Raw genomic sequence first — 23,624 nt, 5'->3', positions numbered from 1 at the left:
TGATCTTAGGTGAATTTGTCTACTTGGACCCCAATTACAATGTATAATAACAGTAACAATAATAATAGCCAACACTATGGAACATTATTATCTGGCATTGTTCTATACTCTTTGCATGTGTTAATCCTTAAAGGAACCCAGTGAGATGGTTTCTGTTATTTTTCTTGTTTTGGAGATGAAGAAACTTAGGTTCATAGAGGTTAAATAATTTGCCCAGTTATTATTCAGTGGAACCAAAGACTCCATAACATGCATTTGTAGCCCAGAAATCCCCAGTTAGCTACAGATGTAAATAGATAGCAAACACTTTTATATTATTTTTTATGTGGCTGTTATAAGTGATTTTTATAAATTAACTCATTTAATCCTCATAACAAGTCCATGAAATAGATATAGTTATAATCCATATTTTACAGATGAAACGACTTGTCCAAGATCACACAATTACAAAGCACGCATGATCTAACGTGCCTATTTCTCCAAATCCATCTTGTGTGATTCTTCTGCTCCCTCTCTGTTCTACTGTACTGGACATTTTTTACTTCCTCACAAGAGCTACCTATTTTCCATCTCAGGATCTTTGAATGTGCTGTTTCCTGTATGCTGCTAAGAACTAAATATTCTCTTATGTGCCTCCCCCAAGATAGACACCTATCTAAGGTGTCTATAATGTATCATCTTTTTGATATTACTGAAATGTAGTTTGATCAAGGAAACTAGTCCCAATCCCACCCTCCCTGTCCCAAGCTGGGTCAAGTTCATTGACTGAATCCCTCAACAAATATTTATTCAGAGCCTGTTATGTTTCAGAAACTGTTGTATGTACTTAGAACACATCAGTAAACCAAACAGATTCAAGTATCCTTGCCTTCTTAGAGTTTTAATTTTAAACAATGTATATAATATGTAAGCAAATTACATGACATGCTGGAAAGTATCATTATCATGGAAAAAAAGACAAAGAGGAACAAAGTAAGAGGAGATCTACAGTACTAGGGATGAAGGGAAGGTGCAATTTAAATTAAGGTATCAACTTGGGCCCACTGGAAAAAAGTGAATTTTAAGCTAATATTTGTTAAATGCTTAGAATAGTGCCTGGCATGTACTAGGCACTATATAAATGTTTGTTAAAATAGACAAATAAATACAAAAATACTTAAATAAGTTAGGTTAGAGAGTGTGCTGTGCACCTAATGGTGAGAAGGGCTGCCCAGGCAGAGAAGTATGTCTGTGCAAAGGCCAGGCGTGTTTGATGAAGGGCCAGGAGAGCAGTGAGGCAGGAATGAGTGAGAAGAGTTGGAGGAGGTGTAATAGTAAAGATAACAGGATGTGGCCATGAAGTGTTATGTAGGCCAATATAAGGGTGAGATAAGGAATCTGAGTGAGATAAGGAATCATTATACGGTTTTTTGAAGAGAAGAGACACAATCTGATTTGTGAGTTAAGAAGAGATTGTGGAAAAATACTTGTGGAATGGCAGAGTAAGGACCTCTGAAAATTCACTCATTCAAAAAAGTAACAAGAGCACTGGCAAAAAATATATAATCAACTTTCTCAGAATTCTAGAAATTAACCAGAGGCTTGCAACAATTCAAGGAGCATTTATAAGAAAAACAACTGAACCTCAGTAAGAAGAGTGAATTTTGTGGCATTTTAACATTCTTTATCTCATCCCTTCTTTTGCAGCTCCACGCTCGCCTTAAAAACCAACAGCCTTGCAACTGTGTCGATTGTGAAAACCAGCAGCCTAGCAGCCACTGGGAGTAGGCAGCATAGGTTTAGAGCTCCCTCAAAAGCCTCAGCTCCAGAGAACTGCCACTATTTGACCCGGCTGGTAGCTCCCTGGTAGAGCTTCATTTGCAGGACTTTTCTGTGTTTTATCTGACTCACCTTGCTCTGTGTGGACAGTTCTATCCCCAGGGCACTTGATGAAAAAAATCAACAGCTATTGTTTAACAGAGCTACCAGTTAGGTCTAATAAGAGCCTGGCCAGAAAACTTAAATGGAAAGACTGAGGGCTGAGATGACTATAGGAGGCTTTTAAAACCTCAGACATGTGCGGGGCTGTGCACATACCCTGGAAAGACCTGAGAAGGCCCTAAACTCTCACCCTGTATGACCTAGGGGTTCTGCACAAGCAGAAATGAAGGAGAAAGCAAAGTTGTAAACTGTGTGCTGGAGTGTTGAAGACATACCCCAAGACACACACACACATACACACACAGCCTGGTAAGCGGAGGGAATCTGATATTCAGAGTTAATTTTCAGTTTTCAATGACAGAAGAGTGATTCATGCAAAGAAATAGGAAAGTATGATCCATATACGGGAAAAACATGAATCAATCAAAACTCTCCTTGACGAAACCTAAATGTGAGATTTACTAGACAATGACTTTAAATAAGCTTTTCTAAATATATTCAATGAACTAAAGGAAACAATGTCAAAAGAATAAAAGGAAAGGGGGCCAGCCTGGTGGCATAGCGGTCAAGGTTGCGTGCTCCGCTTTGGTGGCCCAGAGTTCATGGGTTCGGATCCTGGGTGCAGACCTACACACTACTCATCAAGGCATGCTGAGTCAGCATCCCACATAGAGCAACTAGAAGGATGTACAACTATGACATATGTCTATTTACTGGGGCTTTGGGGAGAAAAGGAAAAAAGGAGGAAGATTGGCAACAGATGTTAGCTAGGAGCCAATCTTCCTCAAAAAAAAAAAAAAAAGAAGAAGAAAAGGTAAGTGTAAGAATGATGTTTCACCAAAGAGAAGATATTGATAATGAGACAGATATTATATGTTAAAAAAAGAACCATATAGAAATTCTGGAATTAAGAAATAACTGCAATGAAAAATTATTAGGGGAACTAAATAGCAAATTTGAACTGGTAGAAAAATCAGTAAAACCTGAAAAAAGTATAATTGAGATTATCCAGTCTAGGGAATAGAATAAAAAACAATGAAAATAAAATGAATACAGCCTCAGAGATCTGTGGGACATTATCAAGCATATCAACATAGGGAAGTCCTGGAAAGAGAGATGAGTAAGGGACAGAAAGAATATTTTTAAAAATTATGGTTGAAAACTTTCCAATTTTGTTGAGAAACATTAATCGACACTTCTAGAAGCTCAACAAAATCAGAGTAAACTCAAAGAGATCCACATAGACACACCAGAGTCAAATTACAGAAAGACAAAGACAATGAGAATCTTGAAAGCAACAAAGGAATTACTCATCATGTACAAGGATCCTAAGTAAGATAAGCAGTTGACTTTTCATCAAAAACAAAATAGGCCAGAAGTGGCATGACATACTCAAAGTAGTGAATGAAAGAAGCCTGTAAACCAAGAATTCTATATCCAGCAAGACTATCTTTCAACAATGAAGGAGAAATGAAGACATTCCAAAATAAATAAAAATTAAGAGAATTTGTCACTTGTAGACCTGACATCCCCCCAACCCAAAATACTAAAAGGAGTCTTTTCAGCTGAAATAAAGACACTAGACAGTAACTTGAGTCCACACAAAGAAATAAAGAGCACCCTTATGGGTAAATATATAGTAAGTATAAACTACTGTATAAATGTGTTTTTGTCTGTAACATTTTTTCTGTCTTATTTAAAAGAAAATTACATATATCAAGAAGTATATGGAGTTGATGGGCTTAAGATGTATAAAAGTGTAATTTGTATGACAAAAATTGCAGAAAGGAACTATAAGCGGAGCAAGCATTTGTTTACTATTGACATTAAGTTAGTATTACTACAATCTAGATCATGTAAGTTAAGATGTTAATTGTAACCCTCAGGGCAACCATTAGTAAAATGGCACAAAATGTAAGAAAATTAAAATGATATACTAGAAATTATCTATACAACACAAAAGAATAAGACATGACATAAAAACAAATAGCAAAATAGCAGGTTAATCCAAATTATTAGTAATTACTTTAAGTGTAAATGGAAAAAACACTTGAATTAAAAGCAGAGATTGGCACAATGGATAAAAATGATTCATCTATATGCTTTTGTTCAAAGACACAATAGGTTGAAAATAAAATGGTGGAAAAAGTTATACTGTGCAAACAGTAAGAGAAGGACAACTGAAGTGGCAATAATAACAAGTTAAAATAGACTTTAAACAAAAATTTTACTGGAGGCAAGAAGGACATTTTAAAATGATAAAAGTGTCACTCTAACAGGAAGACATAAAATTTATAAACATATGTACCTAATAACAAAGCCCCAAATACATGAATCAAAACCAGACCAATTAAAGGGAGAAATAGATGTTTCAACAATATTTGGAAACTTCACTACTCTGCTTTCAATAATGGGTAGAACAATTAGGCAGAAGGCTAACGAAGAAACAGAATATTTGAAAAACACTGTAAACCAATTAGACCTAACAGACATGTGTAGCCCTCTCCACCCAACAATAGTAGAATACACATACTTCTCAAGTACACATGGAATGTTCTCCAGGGTAGATTATGTTAGGCCATAAAACAAGCTCAGTAAATTTAAAAGGTTTAAAATCATACAGTGTGTGTTCCTAATCACAAAGGACTAAAGTTGGAAATCAATTACAAAAAGAAATTTGGAAAATTCACAAATATGTGTAAATTAAATAGCATACTCATAAAGAGTAATGGGTCAAAGAAGAAACCACAACTGAAAGTACAAAATACTTTGAGATGAATGAAAATGAGGACACAACTTAACGAGTTATAGGATGCAGTTACAGCAGGGCTTAGAGGGAAATTTATAGCAATAAATGCCTATATTAAAAAAGAAGAAATATTTCAAATCAATAACCTAATTTTCTACCTTATCACACTAAAATAAGAAGACCAAACTAAACCTAAAGCAAGTATAAAAAGTAATAATAGGGGCTGGCCCAGTGGCGTAGTGGTTAAGTTCACGCTCTCCGCTTCAGCGGCCCTGAGTTCACAAGTTTGGATCCTCGGCACAGACCTACACACTGTTTATCAAGCCATGCTGTGGCAGGTGTCTCAGATAGAAAGTAGAGGAAGATGAGCACATATGTTAGCCAAGGGCCAATCTTCCTCAGCAAAAGGAGGGGGATTGTCAACAGATGTTAGCTCAGGGCTAATCTTCCTCACCGAAAAAAAAAAAGTAATAATAAATATTAGGAAAGTATTGAAATAAAGAATAGAAAAAAAATGAGAGAAAACAATGAAACCAAAATTTGATTCTTTGACAAGACCAACAAAATTGATAGACATTTAGCTAGAGTGACCAGGAAAAATGAGGAAAACTCAAATTACTAAAATCAGAAATGAAGGAAGCATGATTAATATTGAACTTACAGAAATACTGTAAGGGAAGACATTTTTATTGCATTTTTATGAAAACAAATTAAATAACATATATGAAATAGACAAATTCCTAGAAAGATACAAACTACCAAAACTAACTCAAATAGACTTATACAAGGAAAGAGATTGAATTAGTAATAAAAAAAAGCTTCCCACAAAGCAAATCCCGGGTCCATATGGCTTCACTGATGAATTTTACCAAATATTTAAAGGAGAATTAACACCAATCCTTCACAAACTTTCTTAAAACAATAGAAAAGAAGAGAACACTTGCCGGCTCATTCTATTAGTCCAACGTTACCCTGATACTAAAACAAGACAAAGACATTAGTAAGAAAAGAAAACTGCAGACCAAGATCCCTCATGCATATAAACACACAAATGGACAACAAAATACTAGCAAATCAAATCCAGCAACATGTAAAAAATTATGCACCAAAACCAAGTGAAATTTATCTCAGGAATGCAGTTGCTTTAACACATGAAAATAAATTGATGTAGTATACTATATTAATAGAATAAAGGGCAAATACTTCATGATCATCTGCACACGTGCATAAAAAGTTATTTGTCAAAATCCAACACCCACTCATGATTTTTTTTTTTAAAGAAAACCTCTCTATAAGCTAGGAATAGAAGGGATTCCATTTATATGTTATGTTCAGAGTAGGCAAATCCTTAAGAATAGAAACTGAATTGTAGGTGCCAGAGCCTGGAGTTAGGGAGGATAGAGAATGACTACTAATGGTTACAGGGTTTCTTTCGGGTGATAAAAATGTTCTAAGGTTAGATAGTAGTGATAATGCACAACTCTATACTAAAAACCATTGATCTGTACACTTTAAAAAGGGTATATTTTATATTATGTGAAGACAGGGGTGAGTGAGTAGAAGTAGTATTCCTATAGAGAGATGGTGGTAGCTTTAAGAGTAGTAACAATGGAGAAGAGTGAGAAGTCATTGGATTAGAGGTATCTTTGAGAGCCAACCAGACTTACTGTTGAAAGAGAGAAGTTGTGGATGAGACCAAGGTTTCTGGCCTAGAGGGTTGGAACGACAATCAAATACGTGCGATGGGGAAGGCTGCAAGTATGGTTGACTTTGGAGAGGAAAATCAGTTTTGTTTGGGACTTGATGAGTTTGAGAAATCCATCAGATAGTCAAGTGAAGCTGTCAACTAGGTAGTTGGATATAGGAGTCTAGATTTTAGAAGAAAGCTCTGGACTGAAGATAGAAATTCAAGAGTCCTTGACTACATGAAATAAATTATCAGGAAGTAGTGTAAACAAACAGAACCAAAAACTGAATGTTGGGCATTCCAATATCAACAGATTGAAAGGGGATATGAGTGAAGGATTCTGAGAAGCAATCAGTGAGGTTGGAATAAAATCAAGAGATTGTGGTATTTCAGAGACAAGTGAAGAAAGTGTTTCCAGGAGAAATTTTCCCTTGTTCTATACTCTCGTAGCATATATCATGTGTGTGATTGTATGTTTATTTGATTTTGCGTAGTATCTCTCTTTACTATCTTTACTCTCTTTACTACTTTACTTTCTTTAAATACATTCTCCCCTTTTGCTTGACTTTCAGTTTCTTCACTATGAACTGATTCCCTAGGCTTTCAGCCTCCCTCTGTCCATGGACAGTTTGGTCTCTGCCTTCACAAATGGCAGTGTCCATTCCTTATGAGTAGCTACGGCTATTCATGGCCATTGTTAATTTTGTTGAAATATTTTGGGAAAAGGCATATGTTCTACATGAACTATAGTTAGAAATGATTTGTTTATTCAACTATAAAGCACCTAATATGTGGCAGGCATTGTTCTAAGCACTAGTGCTATGACAGTAAACAGAAATGACACAGTACCTGTCTTTTAGCAAATTTAAATCCTGGTTGGGGAGACAAACCAAACACAAAACTAAAAACAAGTAAGAAAATATTAAGACATGAAAATAATGGCAAATTCTAAAAAGTCCTATAAAAAAATGAAGTGTGAGAGAAAATGAGAGAAGACAACTTACATTATATAGAGTGGATAGTGAACCTCTGCTCTGAGGAGAGAACATTAAGTTGAGACTTAAAGTCAGAGAAACAATTAACTAAGAATGAAAGAGAAGAGGTAATAGCCAATGGGAAAGCCCTGAGTCAGGACAGTGCTTGGTGTGACCACTAAATGTGATCAGGACTTGAGAGGGTAACTCATGGCAGCTAAAATGCAGAGACTGAGGTTGCCACCAGAATATCAATTCATTTGTTTGTTCTGTGGCTTGATCTGTCACATGAATCACAATATTGTAAGAGATTTTAACAATACAGTTCAACCCTGTTCTAAATCCACGTGGGAAAACAAAATATAACCAGCAGATACTAGCGATTGTCTGATATATTAGTATCATGAGAACTGAAGATAACCTATATTCGTATAATCTCATGGTCCCTCTCCTCGCCGCCCACTTCTTTTCTGGAAAGCCAAATCATAATCCAAGATTGTACTTTGAATATAGAACCCTGGAAAGTTATGTTAGATGTATCAGATATTTGCAGTCATCACACTAAAATATTTCACAAGTGCATGTTTACAGCTCTGTGCATCCATCCATACAGAAATCCTCAAAGTCTCCTTACCGAGCATCTCGTTCCCAATCTCAGATAGCTGTTGGGTATTCATGGTTAGGGTTTGCCTTGCTGATTTTCCTTTTTCTGAACTTCTATAGTAGAAGAATATCCGTTGCAATGCATACATTCTTTAACTATGTTTATGAAGTCAATAAACTATGAAGTCATTTTTTTGAGGTAACTTTGCATAGCTGTGTTCTATATCTTTAGTTGTTGCTCTCACTGCTTAGAGCTTTGAAGGTAATCGTATTTTTCTCTCTTTGGATTCATAGCTGACACCTCCCTGCAGCCACTAGGTACTGATAATACTCTCTCTTACTCTTTAGTTGCCACTTGGCATAGAGTGGATAGTCTTCATATCCTTAACATGAAGGTATTCACACATTTTTGTCATCTCTCTTCTCTCACTTGACTACTCCGGACTAAGAATAATTTCATTGCCTCTATTCGGGTGAAGACTAATTAATATTTTAATTTCTCTTCTCTGGAACATTTTAAATCAATATCTATAATGACTAAAGTTTTATTCAATTGTTTATTGAATAAATGTGATGGCATGATTGATTTGGTGTGAATAAGAAGAAAAAATAGACTTGAGTCTCTTTTTCATGATTTCTTTCTAAGAGCTTATATAATTCAGGTCCAGGACTAGCTACATAATTTGTGAGGCCCAGTCCAAGAGGAAAATGCAGGGCCCTTTATTTAAAAAATAATTAAGAATTTCAAGGGGGCAAAAACAGAACATTAAACCAAGCATGGGGCTTTGCTGAGCACGGAGTCCTATACGAGTGCACCAGTAGCGTGCCCATGAAGCTGACCCTGTGCAGGGCTTCAGGGCAGGTGGCAGCTGAGAATGAACTTTATCAATATATTTATGTTTCAAAAGAGTTTTATAATAAAATTTCATCAGTACAATTTTTAGAATAAAATAGTATATAAAATAAGAAAGTTGAGTGAATATATTTATTTGGAACACTGTATCTATGTTTTTGCCACAGAGTATTGCAGTGAATAGAAAAATGTAGTTAATGAGAAAACGCTTTTAGTTTCAAATTTGTGGTTGACTGTGTTATAATGCTTTGGTTTAGCCTGAGGGCTCAGGAGCCAGATTGCTTGGGTTCTAAAAGCTGGCTCTATCGACTCTACCAAGTGTGGGTCATTGGGCAGATTTTCTTACCTTTCTGTACATCAGTGTACACATACATTGGGATCATAACAGAAAATCTATCTCATAGGTTGGTCATGTAGATTATTATGTGTCAAGTCCTTTGAAGAGTAAGCATTCAAAGTCTACTCTGTTATTTAAAAACCTTTTTACTTTTTATTTTTGCATTTGTGGATATTATATCCCAGATTTAGTTTACTCTTTCTTTCACAGTTGTGAATTAATGTGCAGTATGATATTAAAAGTATTTCATGATGTTGTTTGTGTAGAATTACAAATTTGAGAGTTAGATGAGGCATTCAGTTCATGGTGATAGAAATTAATGATGTATTTTTTTTCCTTATAAGAACGTTAAACAGATATTGTTTTGTAATCTTTTCTTTGAGATTTTCTCCCATCGCCATTTGGCTTATTTAAAATCAAAGGTCTAAATCACCTGGTTAATAGAGCAATCCAGTTAATTGTGTTATAGTTAATAAGTCACATAACTTTAGAGTTTAATTCAATTCAATCTCAGCATTTCAGGCATTCTTAAATAGGTTTAAAGGCAAGCTTGCTAGGAAGTAATCCATTGTGATTAATGTATGTTATTTGCTTTTACTTTTATGTCACTGAATAATGCTTTCTATATTATTATGAATTACGTTTATTTATAATGATTAACAATCTGTTTTTGTGCTTTATTGAGAAGATATACTAATTTACAATACAAACTAAATCTCTACCATCATGAAATACCATCTGAAATATTTAGTTCAAAAATCAAATTTGGGGGGGCCTGCCTAGTGGCGTAGTGGTTAAGTTCGCATGCTCCGCTTCAGCACCCCGGGGTTCATGGGTTTGGATCCCAGGTGCGGACCTACGCACTGCTCATCAAGCCATCCTGTGGTGGCATGCCACATACAAAATAGAGGAAGATGGGCACAGGTGTTAACTCAAGGCTAATCTTCCTCAGCAAAAAGAGGAAAATTGGCAATGGGTGTTAGCTGAGGGCCAATCTTCCTCACTAAAAAAAAAAAAAAATCAAATTTAGGATTATATCAAATGGTAACCATACTAACTAGACTTTATTTTCAGTACTGGTGGTAAATTTATGGTAAACTAGTTCACTTAAGATAGTTTCTATTAAATTATTATTTCTGAGCAACACGCTTAAAAGAAAATGGGTATAGTTTCCAAGAAAGAATGTCATAATACTTCTAGGCATTTGGCATTTAGGATTGTGAGAACCTAAGAAATAATTGAGCAATATAGCCATTTTTTGTTAGTTGCATAAGTTTAAAAGAAAGTAAAAAGCAATATTCCTAAATATCACACAGCTTTCTAACCATGCCATGTACTTGACCACTTCTCTCTCCTGTGGTTCTCATTATGTAATATCTATATTCAATCTCTTTTTCTCATATCAGACAGCATCACTGAAGTCTTCACAAACATCTATGTGACCAGTTTTGGCCCTGTCTCAGACACAGATATGGTGAGTTTCTCGTTAAACATTACTTTTACTTCATATAATGGAAAGTGAGGATGGGGGTAATTTAGAATAAACAAGTATTTTTAGTTCTATAGAATTATGTATCTGTCTCATGCCTATTTAGTCTTCCCCAAAACACGGAGAGTTAAAGATGTTAATCTGTTTGTATCTGTGGTGCACTGTTCCAGCTTGAGTGTTCAGATTAGCCCTTATATTTTATATTCTTTTCAAAATTTATCTACCTAGCTACAGTGTGATAACAATTATTTAAATAAAAATAATTGTATTACTTAGAATCGTTTTCTAGGATTAAGGCACCTGCTTGAAATTCCATAAGTAAAGTCTATACAGTTTCGTAGGCAACTGCTTCTCATAGAACGTGATCATAGTCAGTGTTATAAATGGAAATTTTCTAGTGGCATTGAGGAAGGTGGGTGCCTTGTCATACTATCTACATATGTACAATACATACATTCCGCATACATAGTGGGCACATATACGTCAATCTAAAGAAAATTAGAATCTTGATATTCTTAGATTCTATGGAACTAGTGTTTATTTTTCTTTAAAATGAGTTGGTTAGGAGAGGGAAATTGGTCTAGTGGGTTAGAAACTGGTGGGCTAGAAACATCTTAGGTAAATTCTTGGTTAAGCATCAGAATTTTAGTCGTCAGTCTTCCATTTCTACTGCTAACTATAGTGCTCTGTTATAGAAATTTTTGTTGAAATAATTTCTTGTTCACCTTCCTTATTGCCCAAGAAGTGAGAATTAGAGAAGATTCCCTTGTCTCATCTTTGCCCATTCATCCTCCATTGTGTCATCATCCCCAATTTCTTTTCTTTCTTGGTAATCCAAGGAGAAGGTTGAGAAGTTTGAAGGTTTTCCCCTGGATAAACAAACAAAAACAAAAGGTTTTCCATTTTTGCAGACACTCATAAACATTATTAGCCCATTTATTGAGACCTCCATACCTTTTCTTTAGAGAGTAGAAATGCCACTTTTATCATTAAAAAAAATCCTCTATTTCTTCCATCAGAGCCACTTCTCTGACCACATAGTCCTTTTCTTGTATTGACTTGGCTGGCTGAAATATAGGTGGCAAGGGGGAGGTGATCCCCAACTTTCGGGAGGTGGTTGATACCAAACACTAATAGATCTTTGAAGTTTTTTCAAATTAGAATGTGAAGATTTAAGTGCTTCTTTTTCTCCCTCAAATCCAGGCCTTAGACACAATTCTAGAACAACAGGAAAAATTACACTCTTCAACATAACTCTCCCCCTCCCTGACAGTATCTTATATTGTGACCTGCAATATTAATATGCCTCTATCCATAAGTCATTAGAGTGTGTATTCCACTCTAAAAAGATGACAGAGACTTATTTACCAAGAGTGTGTATTCCAATAGTTATTGGTTGGCTGTAAAGATAATATTTCTGTGCAGCTTGTCTTAGTAAATGCTCCCAAATATTAGACGCAGTGAGAACGAGTGCCTAACTTCTACGTGGAATCAAGTGGAGAGAGTCAGAATTTTTTCAAGGACTACATTGACAAACTAACAGAATATCATATAAATAATGCTTCTTATATGTTTACCTATGGTGTCTTATTACCAGCCAAAACAGAAAGGCAAATGTTACAGGACCCCAAAATATCAAAGTTTTCAATGTTATGGCTTTTGTGTTGTGAATATTAGTGGTAATAGTTGCTATATTAAAATATTTGTGGTTCTTTTGCAAAGTGAATTATTTTGCCTCAAAAAAATAAAAACCAAAAAAAATACATATATACATATACATATGTATACATGTATATACATGTGTATAAAGATATATTTTTCCTAGACAGACAAAATATTTGTTGTTTGGGAGTTTTAGACAAACTCAGGTCATGTATGTTTGGCAAAATGTATGAAGTGATTTTTTTTTCAGTAGTGGTAATGGATTAGACTAATCTTCCACCTCTTCGTTTTGACCATTCTTTGAGATTATTAACACCATTTAAAAAGCTGAAAACCTGAAAACTTTGGTCTCTTCGGTGAATTTAGCCCTAGAACTTTTACAAATTTTAGCAGGCTAAAGATATGCTTTCTGATTTGGGGAGACCCTACCACACATTTTATAAACATTAAAATGTACTTATATTCTGAATTTTATGTAAGTTGAATTGAGCTTAGTAGCATTATAATTGGCAACGTTTAAATTAAAATTTAACTTACTTTAATTTTTTCATTTGCTTTTTCTATTTTGGAGTGTATGTGTGTGTAAATGTGTACATGTGTGTGTGCATGTGTGCCTATATATGGAGATATTCCCCAAAATGAAATACATATTTAACATCTCAGTAGGATCTTTGAATGCTTGAAGGCCTTAGATGTTTTTCTAAAGAGACATTTCCCTTGAATCACCTAGCCTAACACAGTCCTATAGAATTCTCTTTGGTCGTGTCAGATTTTCTACTTTATTTCCATCTTTATTCATCTTGTGTACTCAGTCTTACCAGTAGTTGGCTTCGAGGAAGTCTAATTAATTGCAAGACCACCGAGTGGGCACATACTCTGTCATCAGAATCCAGTTAGAGGAAAGGATCCATAACAGTACTTTGAACAGGGAAAATCTAATATAATGAATTATTAACTAATACAAGGTGGTTAAATAATAGAGCAGGATAAAAGAAGACTCCAAGCAAAACAGAATTAGCAAAATGCAGAAGGCTGCATCTACTTCTAGGGGTGAAGCATCATGAACAAGGAAGGAACTTAGGACTTGGAAGAGAGTCTTTCCTCCCAGGGCCAAGATTCAGACCCACCAGAGTGGATGTTGCTGCTACAGGAACGTGCCACTGCTGTAGGGGAAGAGACGTGTGAAGGTAGCCAGAAGACAGTCCATAGGATCAGCCTGCGTGGGGGCTGAAAACTCACGCTAGTCCTTTGAAACTGTGCCAAAGAATGAAAATGCACCTGAACCAGGAAGAGAACCAGAAAGAAAAGCCCCCTTCTCTTGCTATGACATCGGAGTATCCTTCCACCATCCTCTATTGACAAGGCCTAACATTGTGTGAGCTGGCATAGGAGCCGTGTTTACAGAGTCCCTCCTTGTATCATAAAGAAGGAGAAAGGAGGGTGGATCTGGAGCTGGGAGTCGATACACTGATAATTGATATACGCAACAATGTGTGATATGGGGCAGATTGTGAGTGAGAGTCAAGAGATAGTTTGATCACTCAACAGGTACTGTTTGATATTTGTCCAAATCTAAAGAAGATGAAGCTGGGGAAAATGAAAGCTGAGAAGTGTATATACATATATAACACAGACACAAACACACACACTTACTCATATTGTAAATTTATTGCAGAAGAGAGAGCTCAATTTAAAAACATGTATACATTTTGTGAAGAGAAGTAGTTTGGTCTTCACAATGATCAAATGGAGTGTTTTTTAATCTCAATATTACTTTTTCTGCAAAGCAAGATAAATAATGAGGAAAAGATTTAATTTATATTAGTATATATGGCCAGGTCAAGAAATGAAACTTGAATGTGACATTCTAAAGAAAAAAATTTATGATGATGTGGAGGGAAAACTCACCCATATTATTGTTACCCATACGTAAAAGTGGATATGAAGATATCTAATTCATGTCTTACAGAAGCAATTTGGTAATGGGAAAAAAGTAAAGAATAAATTTAATTTCACTTTTAGTAGCTTAGCTGATAAACTACTTATTTCTTATTTCTGTGCAGTGTGCATACTCAGTAGCAAGGCCTAAACCCCTAAGTCCTCCTGTTCAGGTCAGTGATGTAGATTTGTTGTGACATTAGCCTGCAAGGAGAAAGCAGCATAGCAAAAAGAATTAAGAACCAAAAGAACAAACACACACACACACACACACACACACACACACACACTGCTGTCTCAGAAACATTAACCAGTGTAATTGTCCAAAGAAAGTTGCAGATCTAAATTATAATTAAAGATTCTAATTACAGTGTCTGCAATTAAGTTTAAAAATCTTTTATTTCAACATTTAAAAATTCATGAGTAAGAAGTAATTAAACTTTGGAATGTACTAGTAGCTGACGATTGACAAAGTGTGGGTAGGGGTGTGCATTTTAGCAATTTATAACTCACTCCTGTCTTTTGTTTTTTTCCTTGGTTTCTATATAGGATACCTTTTCCCATATTTGTAAACATTTTCACTGTGTATACATATTCTTCAGGCGTAAATGGTATAGCCACCAATTAATGAACCGAAGCCTAGACTAGGAACTTCAGCTCAGATGGTTCTGTCTTACAGTGCTAAGTGTTAGGGTTAGAACTTGAACAATGGAAACTTTGAAGTTATCTCAAGATTTCTGATCCACAGTTTACCCTTAGGCTATTAAGAAATGGGCAGTCAGGTAAGTGATAAACTTATTGATCATATCAGTCACCTTTGTTAATACTTTTCTATCTTTTGAAAACACAGAGTGCATTATCTCTTAGACACTCCAGAAGCTATTGGGATATTATGTAGTTTGGTAGTTAATATCATAGGGCGGTTAAGCGAGTTATTAGATCTTGATATTTGTTCGAAAATTGACACTGGATTTAACTGTTAACCCCGACCAGAAGTTGTCATTTGTAAATGTAGGTAGATAAGGAAGACTGCCACAAACATGACAAACACTGTATATCAAAAGTAAAGTAATAATGTTTACCTACTTTAAAGCTGGCATGTGGAAGTTGATTACGGGAAGGTTATTGATGTTTTGGAAGGGTATGAATTAGATTTGAGGAACGTTAATTCATTCAGACAATATTTTTCAGCACCCTCCTAGGGTTTTCCATAATATTCCTCAAAATATGATTCATGGACACTTACACTGGGATCACTGGGAGTTATTTATTAAAACAGTTATTTCTTGGGCTCCTTCTATGATCTGTGGAATCATAATTGCTAGTTGTAGGACACGACAGTCGGCATCTTAACTTGATGATATTTGACTTTATGCTGAGGGCAGCAAAAAGTGATTTTAGGATTGGTTGAAGGTTGGGGTAATGTAGAGGGCATGTGATAGAGTCATATTTCCTGCATTCCAATAATTTGTATTAGAAGATTAGGAAAGGAAAAACTAGTTTGAAAGCTATTGTAATCCAGGCAAGAAATGACTTTGGACTGGGCCAGGGTAGTGGTACTGAAGATAGAAAGAACCGAGGAGATTTAAAAGCTCTCCATGTGGTAGAATTAATAAGACGAGGTGATCTGTTCGATATAGGGGTTAAGGGAGAAGTTCAGGATGAAGGCTTGGGGGATAAGTGGATGGTGGTACCATTTACTGGGATGTGAAACACGGGAGGAAAAATTTGCTTGCTTTTGTTTTGGCGTTTGGGGGATGAGTGTTTATGTTTTTGACATATTGAGTTGGGATCTCTGAGGGATATAACTGGAGGTGTCTAGGCAGTAGGCAAATATCTGGAGCTCAAGACAAGGGCTTAGAGTGCACAAGGTTTGGGGAGCCATCTGACAGTAGTTGAAACCATGGGCATACATAAAATTGTTCAAGGAAAGAGATTAGAGTGAAATGATCATCATACTTTCACAAAAACTCTAGAGTACAAGAGGCTACAAAAGATTGCAGAGGAGACTGAGAAGGAGCAAACATGGATGTCTGTCAAAATGAAGGGTGATTCCCTTCTCTGAGCTAGACTGTGCTTTGATCCTTAGCGACAAAAGTCAGAGGCCACTGCCTTTCATTCCTTATCAGATACAATGATGTGCAATAGTCAGATATCTGTATCATCTACAGCCCTCTGTCAAGGTAGGATTCTGTATACTGAAGGTTGTATGGTTTATTTGGTAATGGGATGAACCCATAGGCTTTATCCACAGTAAAGCCTCACTTAGACAGGAGGGTAGCAATTCCAGAAAAGAGGGCTGATAAAGGTAGTTTGACTAGTTAGTCTCCTTCCATTACTTTCCTGCAGGAGGGAAGGTTGTAGGAACCAAATACGTCCAGTCATAGCTCTCATTCCTTACCATCACCACCCCCATTCTTTTGTATAAACTAAATAATAAACTACTGTAATTTCTGAACATGAAGTGATTTTTAAAATAAAAATTGCAGAGATTGTATGTTCTTTCCCCAGGTTGCAAGGGTGGAACCTGTGTTTTTGAGAAAGCCACACAGAACTTGTACGCCTTAATTAAGAATAATAGCTATTATCCCTTGGTGTTACACCCATACATTTTCCAGGAGATATCATTACACTTGGATTGTTGGCAGACACAGAAGGTCTCAGATCCCATGATGAGGATTTTCCCAAGGGTTTCCCATAATACCTGTAGAATATGGTTTTAATGTCAATGCAGAAGAGCATTGCAAAAGTAGGGAGAGAACAACAGTGTCATATATCATGATAAAGCCAAGAAGAGGATTTAAATGTGTCATTAGATTAAGAACAAGGAGGTATTTGCTGATCGTGGTAAAAGCAGCCAGATTGCAGTGGGTTGAGGCATGTGGGAGGTGAGGAAATGGAGAAAGAGTGGAGGCAACCTTTTTAAGCGGCGTGGTTGAGGAGAGGAGGCGAGACAGAGGGCAGTAGCTGTAAGGCGTTCTAACTCTCCGTGAGGCTTTTATTTTTAAAGATTGCATTGAACTTCTCACTGTTCTCCGAACATGCCATCCTCTTGAACAACTCTCTGACCTTGCATATGTTTTTCCCTGTTCTTGTTATGCTTTCCTCCTCCTTTGCCAACTGGAGAACTTTCATTTATTCAAGGCCAAGCTCAAATTTCATCTTCTCTGATGTTTTTCCAAGTAGAATCAGTCCTTCTTGTTCTTGTGCTCCACCACATGGTGTTGACACATTTTTATGACTTCGCACGCTGGATTAGAAAAATCTTTACGTGTCTTTCTTCTTTACTGCAGTCTGAACTACTGGAAGCCGTGAGTTGTGTTTGTTCATTTCAGCAAGATTTCCTAAGTACGTACGTACTCTGTGTCTGTCCTAGTGTCGGGAGCTGAAATACTTAAATACAACAAGTGTTTGGCCTCAAGTCATTTACAGTGTAGTGGAGGGCAGCTAAGAAAAATCATCAATTTTAAAACACTGTGATCATGCTTCTATTGAAGTATTTATGGATTAATATGGTAGCAGAGGGGATGTAGGTAGAGGATATTTATATCTGAGAAGGTTTCTAGGAAAAGAAAACAGCTGAGGAGGACAAATAAGGATTGGCCAGCTACATAACATGCAGAGTGTTTTAGCACAAATTGGAAGAGATGGTTGAGTTTAGAAAAACGTAAAAGTTTTTTGTAACTGGAGCCTAGAATGCTCTTAGGGATTTTGGGGGAAATGAGGCTAGAAAATAAATCAGAGCCAGATCATGAAGGGCTTTATAGCCAATTGCACCTCCAAAAGCCGTAAAAGCACCCTCAAATAAAACTAAAACAAGTAAATCTCTCTTAGCAGAGAACTTATTATGGCCTGGCTCTTTTTGATATGTGTCAACATTCTTTAAAATATACCTATTATACAGAATAAATGCCTACTGTGATTAGTTTAATATAGTTACACAGACACACTTTACACTTGTGAATTTAAGAATTAGGGTACTGCATGCAGGTGACTGTTTGCCGTAAGATAGCTAAGAGTTTTTCTACCATCTGCCTCTACTGATGCCTTTCTCCTTATGTACCATTCGAGCTCTGTTGCCCAGAATTCTTGTTACAACATTTAATTTCCAACAACTCCTCTCATTCATTCATTCATGGACTAATTATTGTTTATTTCCTGTGTTCTAGGCAGTTTATTAGATGCTGGTGACACACAGCATTGAAGAAGGTGGTCATGGTCCTTGTTCTCAGTGTGGAGTAAAGGTTGGCCAACTGCAGGGGTTGATAGGGAAGAGATACTGCAACAGAGATGAGTAAGGGTAGTAAGGTGGAGCATGACGCATCAGAGAGCCTGCAGTATCAGTACTGTGGTAGGCAGAGTATGTGGGGGAGAATTGCCATACATGAGGCTAGAGAGGTAAAGGAGGGAGAGATCATGCAGGGCCTTGGAGGCTGTGAAAAAGCATTTGGACTCCATCCCAGGGGCCTTAGAAATTCAACTTACCAAACTCAGCAACACTTCATTCTTTGGATCTTCTTTCCCCGCATCATGACAGTATCTCACGTGCATCCTGTAGCTTTCTGTTCATTTTCAAATATCAAAGAGTCCAGCCGGTCCAATTTAAAATCAATCTCTTAGGCCATTTAGATCTTCTCTCCTTTTCTCAGCCGTGTTCACAGCTAAGGGATGTACAGTGCATGACAGGCCATGGTCTACTCTTCCTTTCCTCTTTTTAGGTCTTCCGGAGTTGAGGTAAGGACAAGGGAGATTGTAAAAAGGGGGGAAATATCTTTTTACTTAGCTTGTTCTGTTGGTGGTTCTCTTGGTGATCAATCCCGTTTGTATGACTGGTAGATAAATGCAGGCTCTCTCATGGGGCACACTTGCGATTTCTTCTCAGGGACTTCTCTGTTTCCCAAAACACCAAAGACACAGGTGGCTTATTCTTTAATGGACCTCTTGTGACATCCTACTCAGCCCCTGCCCCTGGCACTTTACTTTGTGACATTTTGCTGCTGAGTGTTCCTCACTTGTCAGGCCACCTTTTGTTGAGTGTGGGGAATGGCAGCAGAAGGATACTTTGAAGGTGATTTCTACCTTCCTTGATGTCCAAACTGTTTCTAAGAACTTTACACATATTATCTCACTTCATCCTTACAAGAACTAAGTTCTGTTATTATAACTAGTTTACAGATAAATCAAATGAAATAAAGAGAGATTAAATAACCTGCTCAATGTCAAGGACCCTGGTCTACCTGACTTAAGAGCCCATGCTCTTAACATCTACTTCATATTACTCAATTTATTATTGTTTTCCTTCAATCTTGTGTTTGAGTCAGTTTTAAATGTGGAAAGAAGACTTTGACAGAGATTCTAAAACTCCAGTCTCAGCGCTGCAGGTAAATTCTCCCTGTAACCTTCCATAATATATGACTAGCATTCATTTATTTGTCTAAGAAAGAAGGAAATTTCATTCTGATGTCCTGACTCCAAGGATTGTATTTATGTATGGTATAACAAAAAGAGCGTGGTGATAGGAAGCATAAGATTTGAGTTCAAATTTTGGCTTTCTCCTTTTTTGTTAAATGAATATGGCTTCTGAAGTATTCCTCACCTGTGAAATGGGGATATTTTTGTATATTTAATAAAATTATTATGAATTTTAAGTAACAAATTATGTCGAAGTGAATTGCAATTAATATATTATAATTATTATTCATATTGAATACTTTGATTAGATATATTTTAAGAATCTAGTATTACAATCTGAATCTTTTTTTTTTTTTTTTTGGTGAGGAGGATTGGCCCTGAGCTAATGTCTGTTGCCAATTCTTCCTCTTTTTGCTTGAGGAAGATTGTTGCTGAGCTAACATCTGTGCCATTCTTTCTCTATATTTTTGTATGTGGGAAGCCACCACAGCATGGCTTGATGAGCGGTGTGTAGGTCCACACCTGGGATCTGAACCCGTGAACCTCAGGGCCGCGGTAGCAGAGCACATGTTCTTAACCACTATGCCACTGAACCAGCCCCTACAATCTGAATCTCTGGTATCAGTTTCTAAATAGTTCTTGAAACTTGCCTGGCCTCTAGTTCCAAAGAGACAGCCCAGACATCTTACCTGCACCGTGGTTGGAACATGAAGTACCTGTGGTATTCTGCAGTCTCTCTTTGTGTGAGCTTCTTTGCATAATAAGGTTTTATGATGTTGTACTAATTGGGTTTATTGACGCTCTGCTGATCTGTTCTTAAGCTTCTCACTTTATGCAATTTTTGCAGTGCTAATACTGGGCTAAGTTTGTTGTTCATGCCCCTTTGAGTACCAACTGAAAGTGTTTGCGCTTAACCATTCTTGTATATTCCAAGGGTGTTGTTTCTTTAATTGCTACATACCTGCTTCATAAACCACATTTTTCTTCATTATAGAAGAAACATACTGATTGGAACTTACGCAGAGGAGACTAGCCTTTATTAGCAAAAAGGGTATAATGGAATAAATTTTTGTACTTTAAAATATACTCAGTAAATCAAAGTAAACAAGAAACTCCAAGATCAGTCCTGCAGTTTGGTTATGTTTCAGTGGGTAGATATAATTCTTTAGAAATTGGCTACAAACATTGACTTATAATTAATGTAGCCAGGCACTAAAAAATATGCTGTCTTCACTAAGTTAATGTGTCCTTGAAATCATGTTTATACAATGAACTGTGCAATAGAGAGTCATTTCGTTATTTGCAATACAAATTATGAAAATAATACTTAGTGGTAGTAAAAACATTGGACTGGAAACTGCATCCTTGTCTGGGTTCTGCCCCTAACCACTTTGGAAACAGGAATGTGACTAAATTTATCTATAATCCCATCCATAAAAAGGAGAAATTGGATTAAGTTTTCTGTAAAGAATTTTTCAAATCTCGAAATGTATGAATTCTTGAACTCTTCAGTCTCACCCAACAGTTAGTCTCATGTCTCCTGTACATAGGCCATAGGATAACTGCATGCTGATATGTTCTTGTGAATTTTTTTTGTTTCCTTCTAAATTTGGTTCTTAGTTGGTGTATTCTCTGAGGGATTTTGTAGTTGATATTATTTATTTCTTTTAGAATCTTGGCTCCTGGGTCTAAGTCTTATTTGTATGAAGAAGTTGCACTGTTTTATACTCCCTGGCAGTTTTCTTGTAACACACAAATCAAGTAATTACTATATTAGTATGTACTCGTGGAACTTCAGATTCATTTTAAGGAACGTTCAAGAATATTCTTTTCAAATACTGAGAATGTGCGTTATATATACATTTATGGGAATCACATGCAAATAATTTGTTAGGAAATCCTGTTGTAGTTAGTAGATTGTAATACATATTATATGATTGAAATGTCTCCTTTCCCTGCTATTTTAATCTAGAAAGCAAAACCATGAAAACTAGTGAATCAACTCTATTTATTTGTTTATGTGTTTATAAATGTGTATCTATATCTTTTGTAGTAATATGTTGAAATATTATAGGATAAGCACTAAAGCAGAAATTGGAGATACATAAAGTTAAAATACATATCATTTCAGAAATAATTATATTTATTAATGAAATAGATTTAATTTTGCTCCCACTTAAGATTGCTATTCATGATAATATTTTAGCAATTAATATATTTAAATGTACTCTATTTTAAAATATCTTTCTTAAATACTTTATAAATAGCAATCAAAGGTCTGATTCTAAATTCATATTATTTTAATACTTGTTTTGATGACTGCTGTAGATGAAAAAGTTATGTAAATTCACATTTAAGAAGTGCATCATTGGCTACTGATTACTGAACCATCATGCTAACTTTTTAAAATCTGTCCACCAATTTTAGATGTTTGTCTTCATGTTCTGGATGTTTAGTTTTTAAAACAATTTACTATTTGCAGTAGCCTTATGCTATGATTAACCAGTATTTCAAGGTAAAACATGTGCTTGTGATGAAGCTCATCATTAAAAACAGTGGGTGTAAACCTGCATTTTAAATAGGTTCATTGACAGTTATAAATTTGCTTTTGCAGATTTCTTTTTAGTGTTGATTAGTTCATCATTCTATATGTGGCTAATGAAGAGCTCACATTAGGCATAGAAATGATATCTCCTTTTCTTCTTGTCCTCTTGTGCTTGTGTCATTATTAGTATTTTATTCAGTCCACAGTGTCATTTAGCAATAATTTTTTGAAGTCATTTGTCTGTTTTCACTGGTTAGTATAATCAAAACTAGGTATATAATTTGCAAATTCATTTGAGTACAAACCACAGTACAGTGAAAGCAAATGAATGAGGCATCACTTGAACATTCCCTATTGTGTCTCCTTCTCTTTCCATAGGATGCCTCACATACATGACTATTATCTACTTATGGATGCAGTCAGAGTGTCATATAATTCCATGTATTATCTATTAGCAAAGCTTTATTTACTTATTACGTTTAGATAAGAATTCTAAAGATTCTAATATTTTTTTGCTATACCCAAATGGATGTTATGCCCCACTTTGTAAACCACTGCTCTAAGCTGATTATCCTGCTTCTGCTCGTAGAGTCTCTCTTCATTTAGGTGCAATACAGTTGATTACAGTTCTATTTACCAAGTTATAATCCAACCTGCCTCCCTGATATTAGATCCCTGTGACTTTCATTGAAGTCACATGATGAAGCAAGGTTTCAGATGCTCTCAAACCCCTTATTCATTCACAAAAATCTTTTCTTTTTCTCTCACAGAAGGCTAGTGTGACAGGTTGCAATGATAGTCCCTATTCTTCACTGCTTTCCACATCCAGATCTTTTCCGTTTAACTTTGTAGTGCCCTCCCACTGAGAGTGGGATGACCGGTTATAATACTTGTCACTCAGCTCAGCCATGTGACTTGCTTTAGCCTATAGGATGTTTACAGACATTACACAGGTGTGACTTGAAATGGGCTTGTGCATTTGGGTTTGTTCTTTTGTATTTCTGCCGTTGTCATAAGAAAGATAAGCCCAGGGTAGCCCAGTGGTCCCTGGAGGAGTATGAGAGACTCTTGCAACAGATTTGAGTTGCCCCAGTGGCCCTACATGATGGCGGCCCAAATCAGCCAATGGCCAGCTAAGGCATGAGCAAGAAAGCTGAGATAAACTGAGCCCAGGTGAGACTAGCTGACCCCCAGTCTCATGACTTCTGAGCTAAGAATAAATGTTTGCTATTTTAAGCTACTGCATTTTAGGAGGCTTTTACATGGCAATAGCTAAATGATATTAGGTAGTCTCTAGATTTTACTGGTTAAACTCTGATTCCCCTTAATGGCATTTACAAATTCGGGAGAGGGGGAGAGTACTTTAATTTTTCCCCACTTGTAACCTCTGTCTACTCCTCAACCCCTTGCATTCTGGCTTCTGAACTTTCCTTTCTACTAAGCTTTCAAGATCTG

At 36.2% G+C, this 23,624-nt stretch overlaps 1 protein-coding gene across 3 annotated transcripts in view; it reads left to right on the top strand.

Annotated features, from left to right (window-relative positions):
* The window catches only part of GABRA2 (gamma-aminobutyric acid type A receptor subunit alpha2), a 130,868-nt gene that overhangs the window by 40,610 nt on the left and 66,634 nt on the right, over window positions 1–23,624 (top strand). For all 3 annotated transcript variants that reach the window (XM_014787080.2, XM_014787078.2, XM_087434263.1), the window contains one exon: window positions 10,530–10,597. In XM_014787080.2, the coding sequence (XP_014642566.1) occupies window positions 10,530–10,597 (68 nt within the window). The remainder of the gene's footprint in view (window positions 1–10,529; window positions 10,598–23,624) is intronic.

Source organism: Ceratotherium simum, chromosome 8 (assembly GCF_057802395.1).
Source record: "Ceratotherium simum simum isolate JZ-2026a chromosome 8, ASM5780239v1, whole genome shotgun sequence".
In the NCBI taxonomy this organism is placed as follows: Eukaryota; Metazoa; Chordata; class Mammalia; order Perissodactyla; family Rhinocerotidae; genus Ceratotherium; species Ceratotherium simum.
This window is presented reverse-complemented; position numbering and strand designations above follow the sequence as displayed.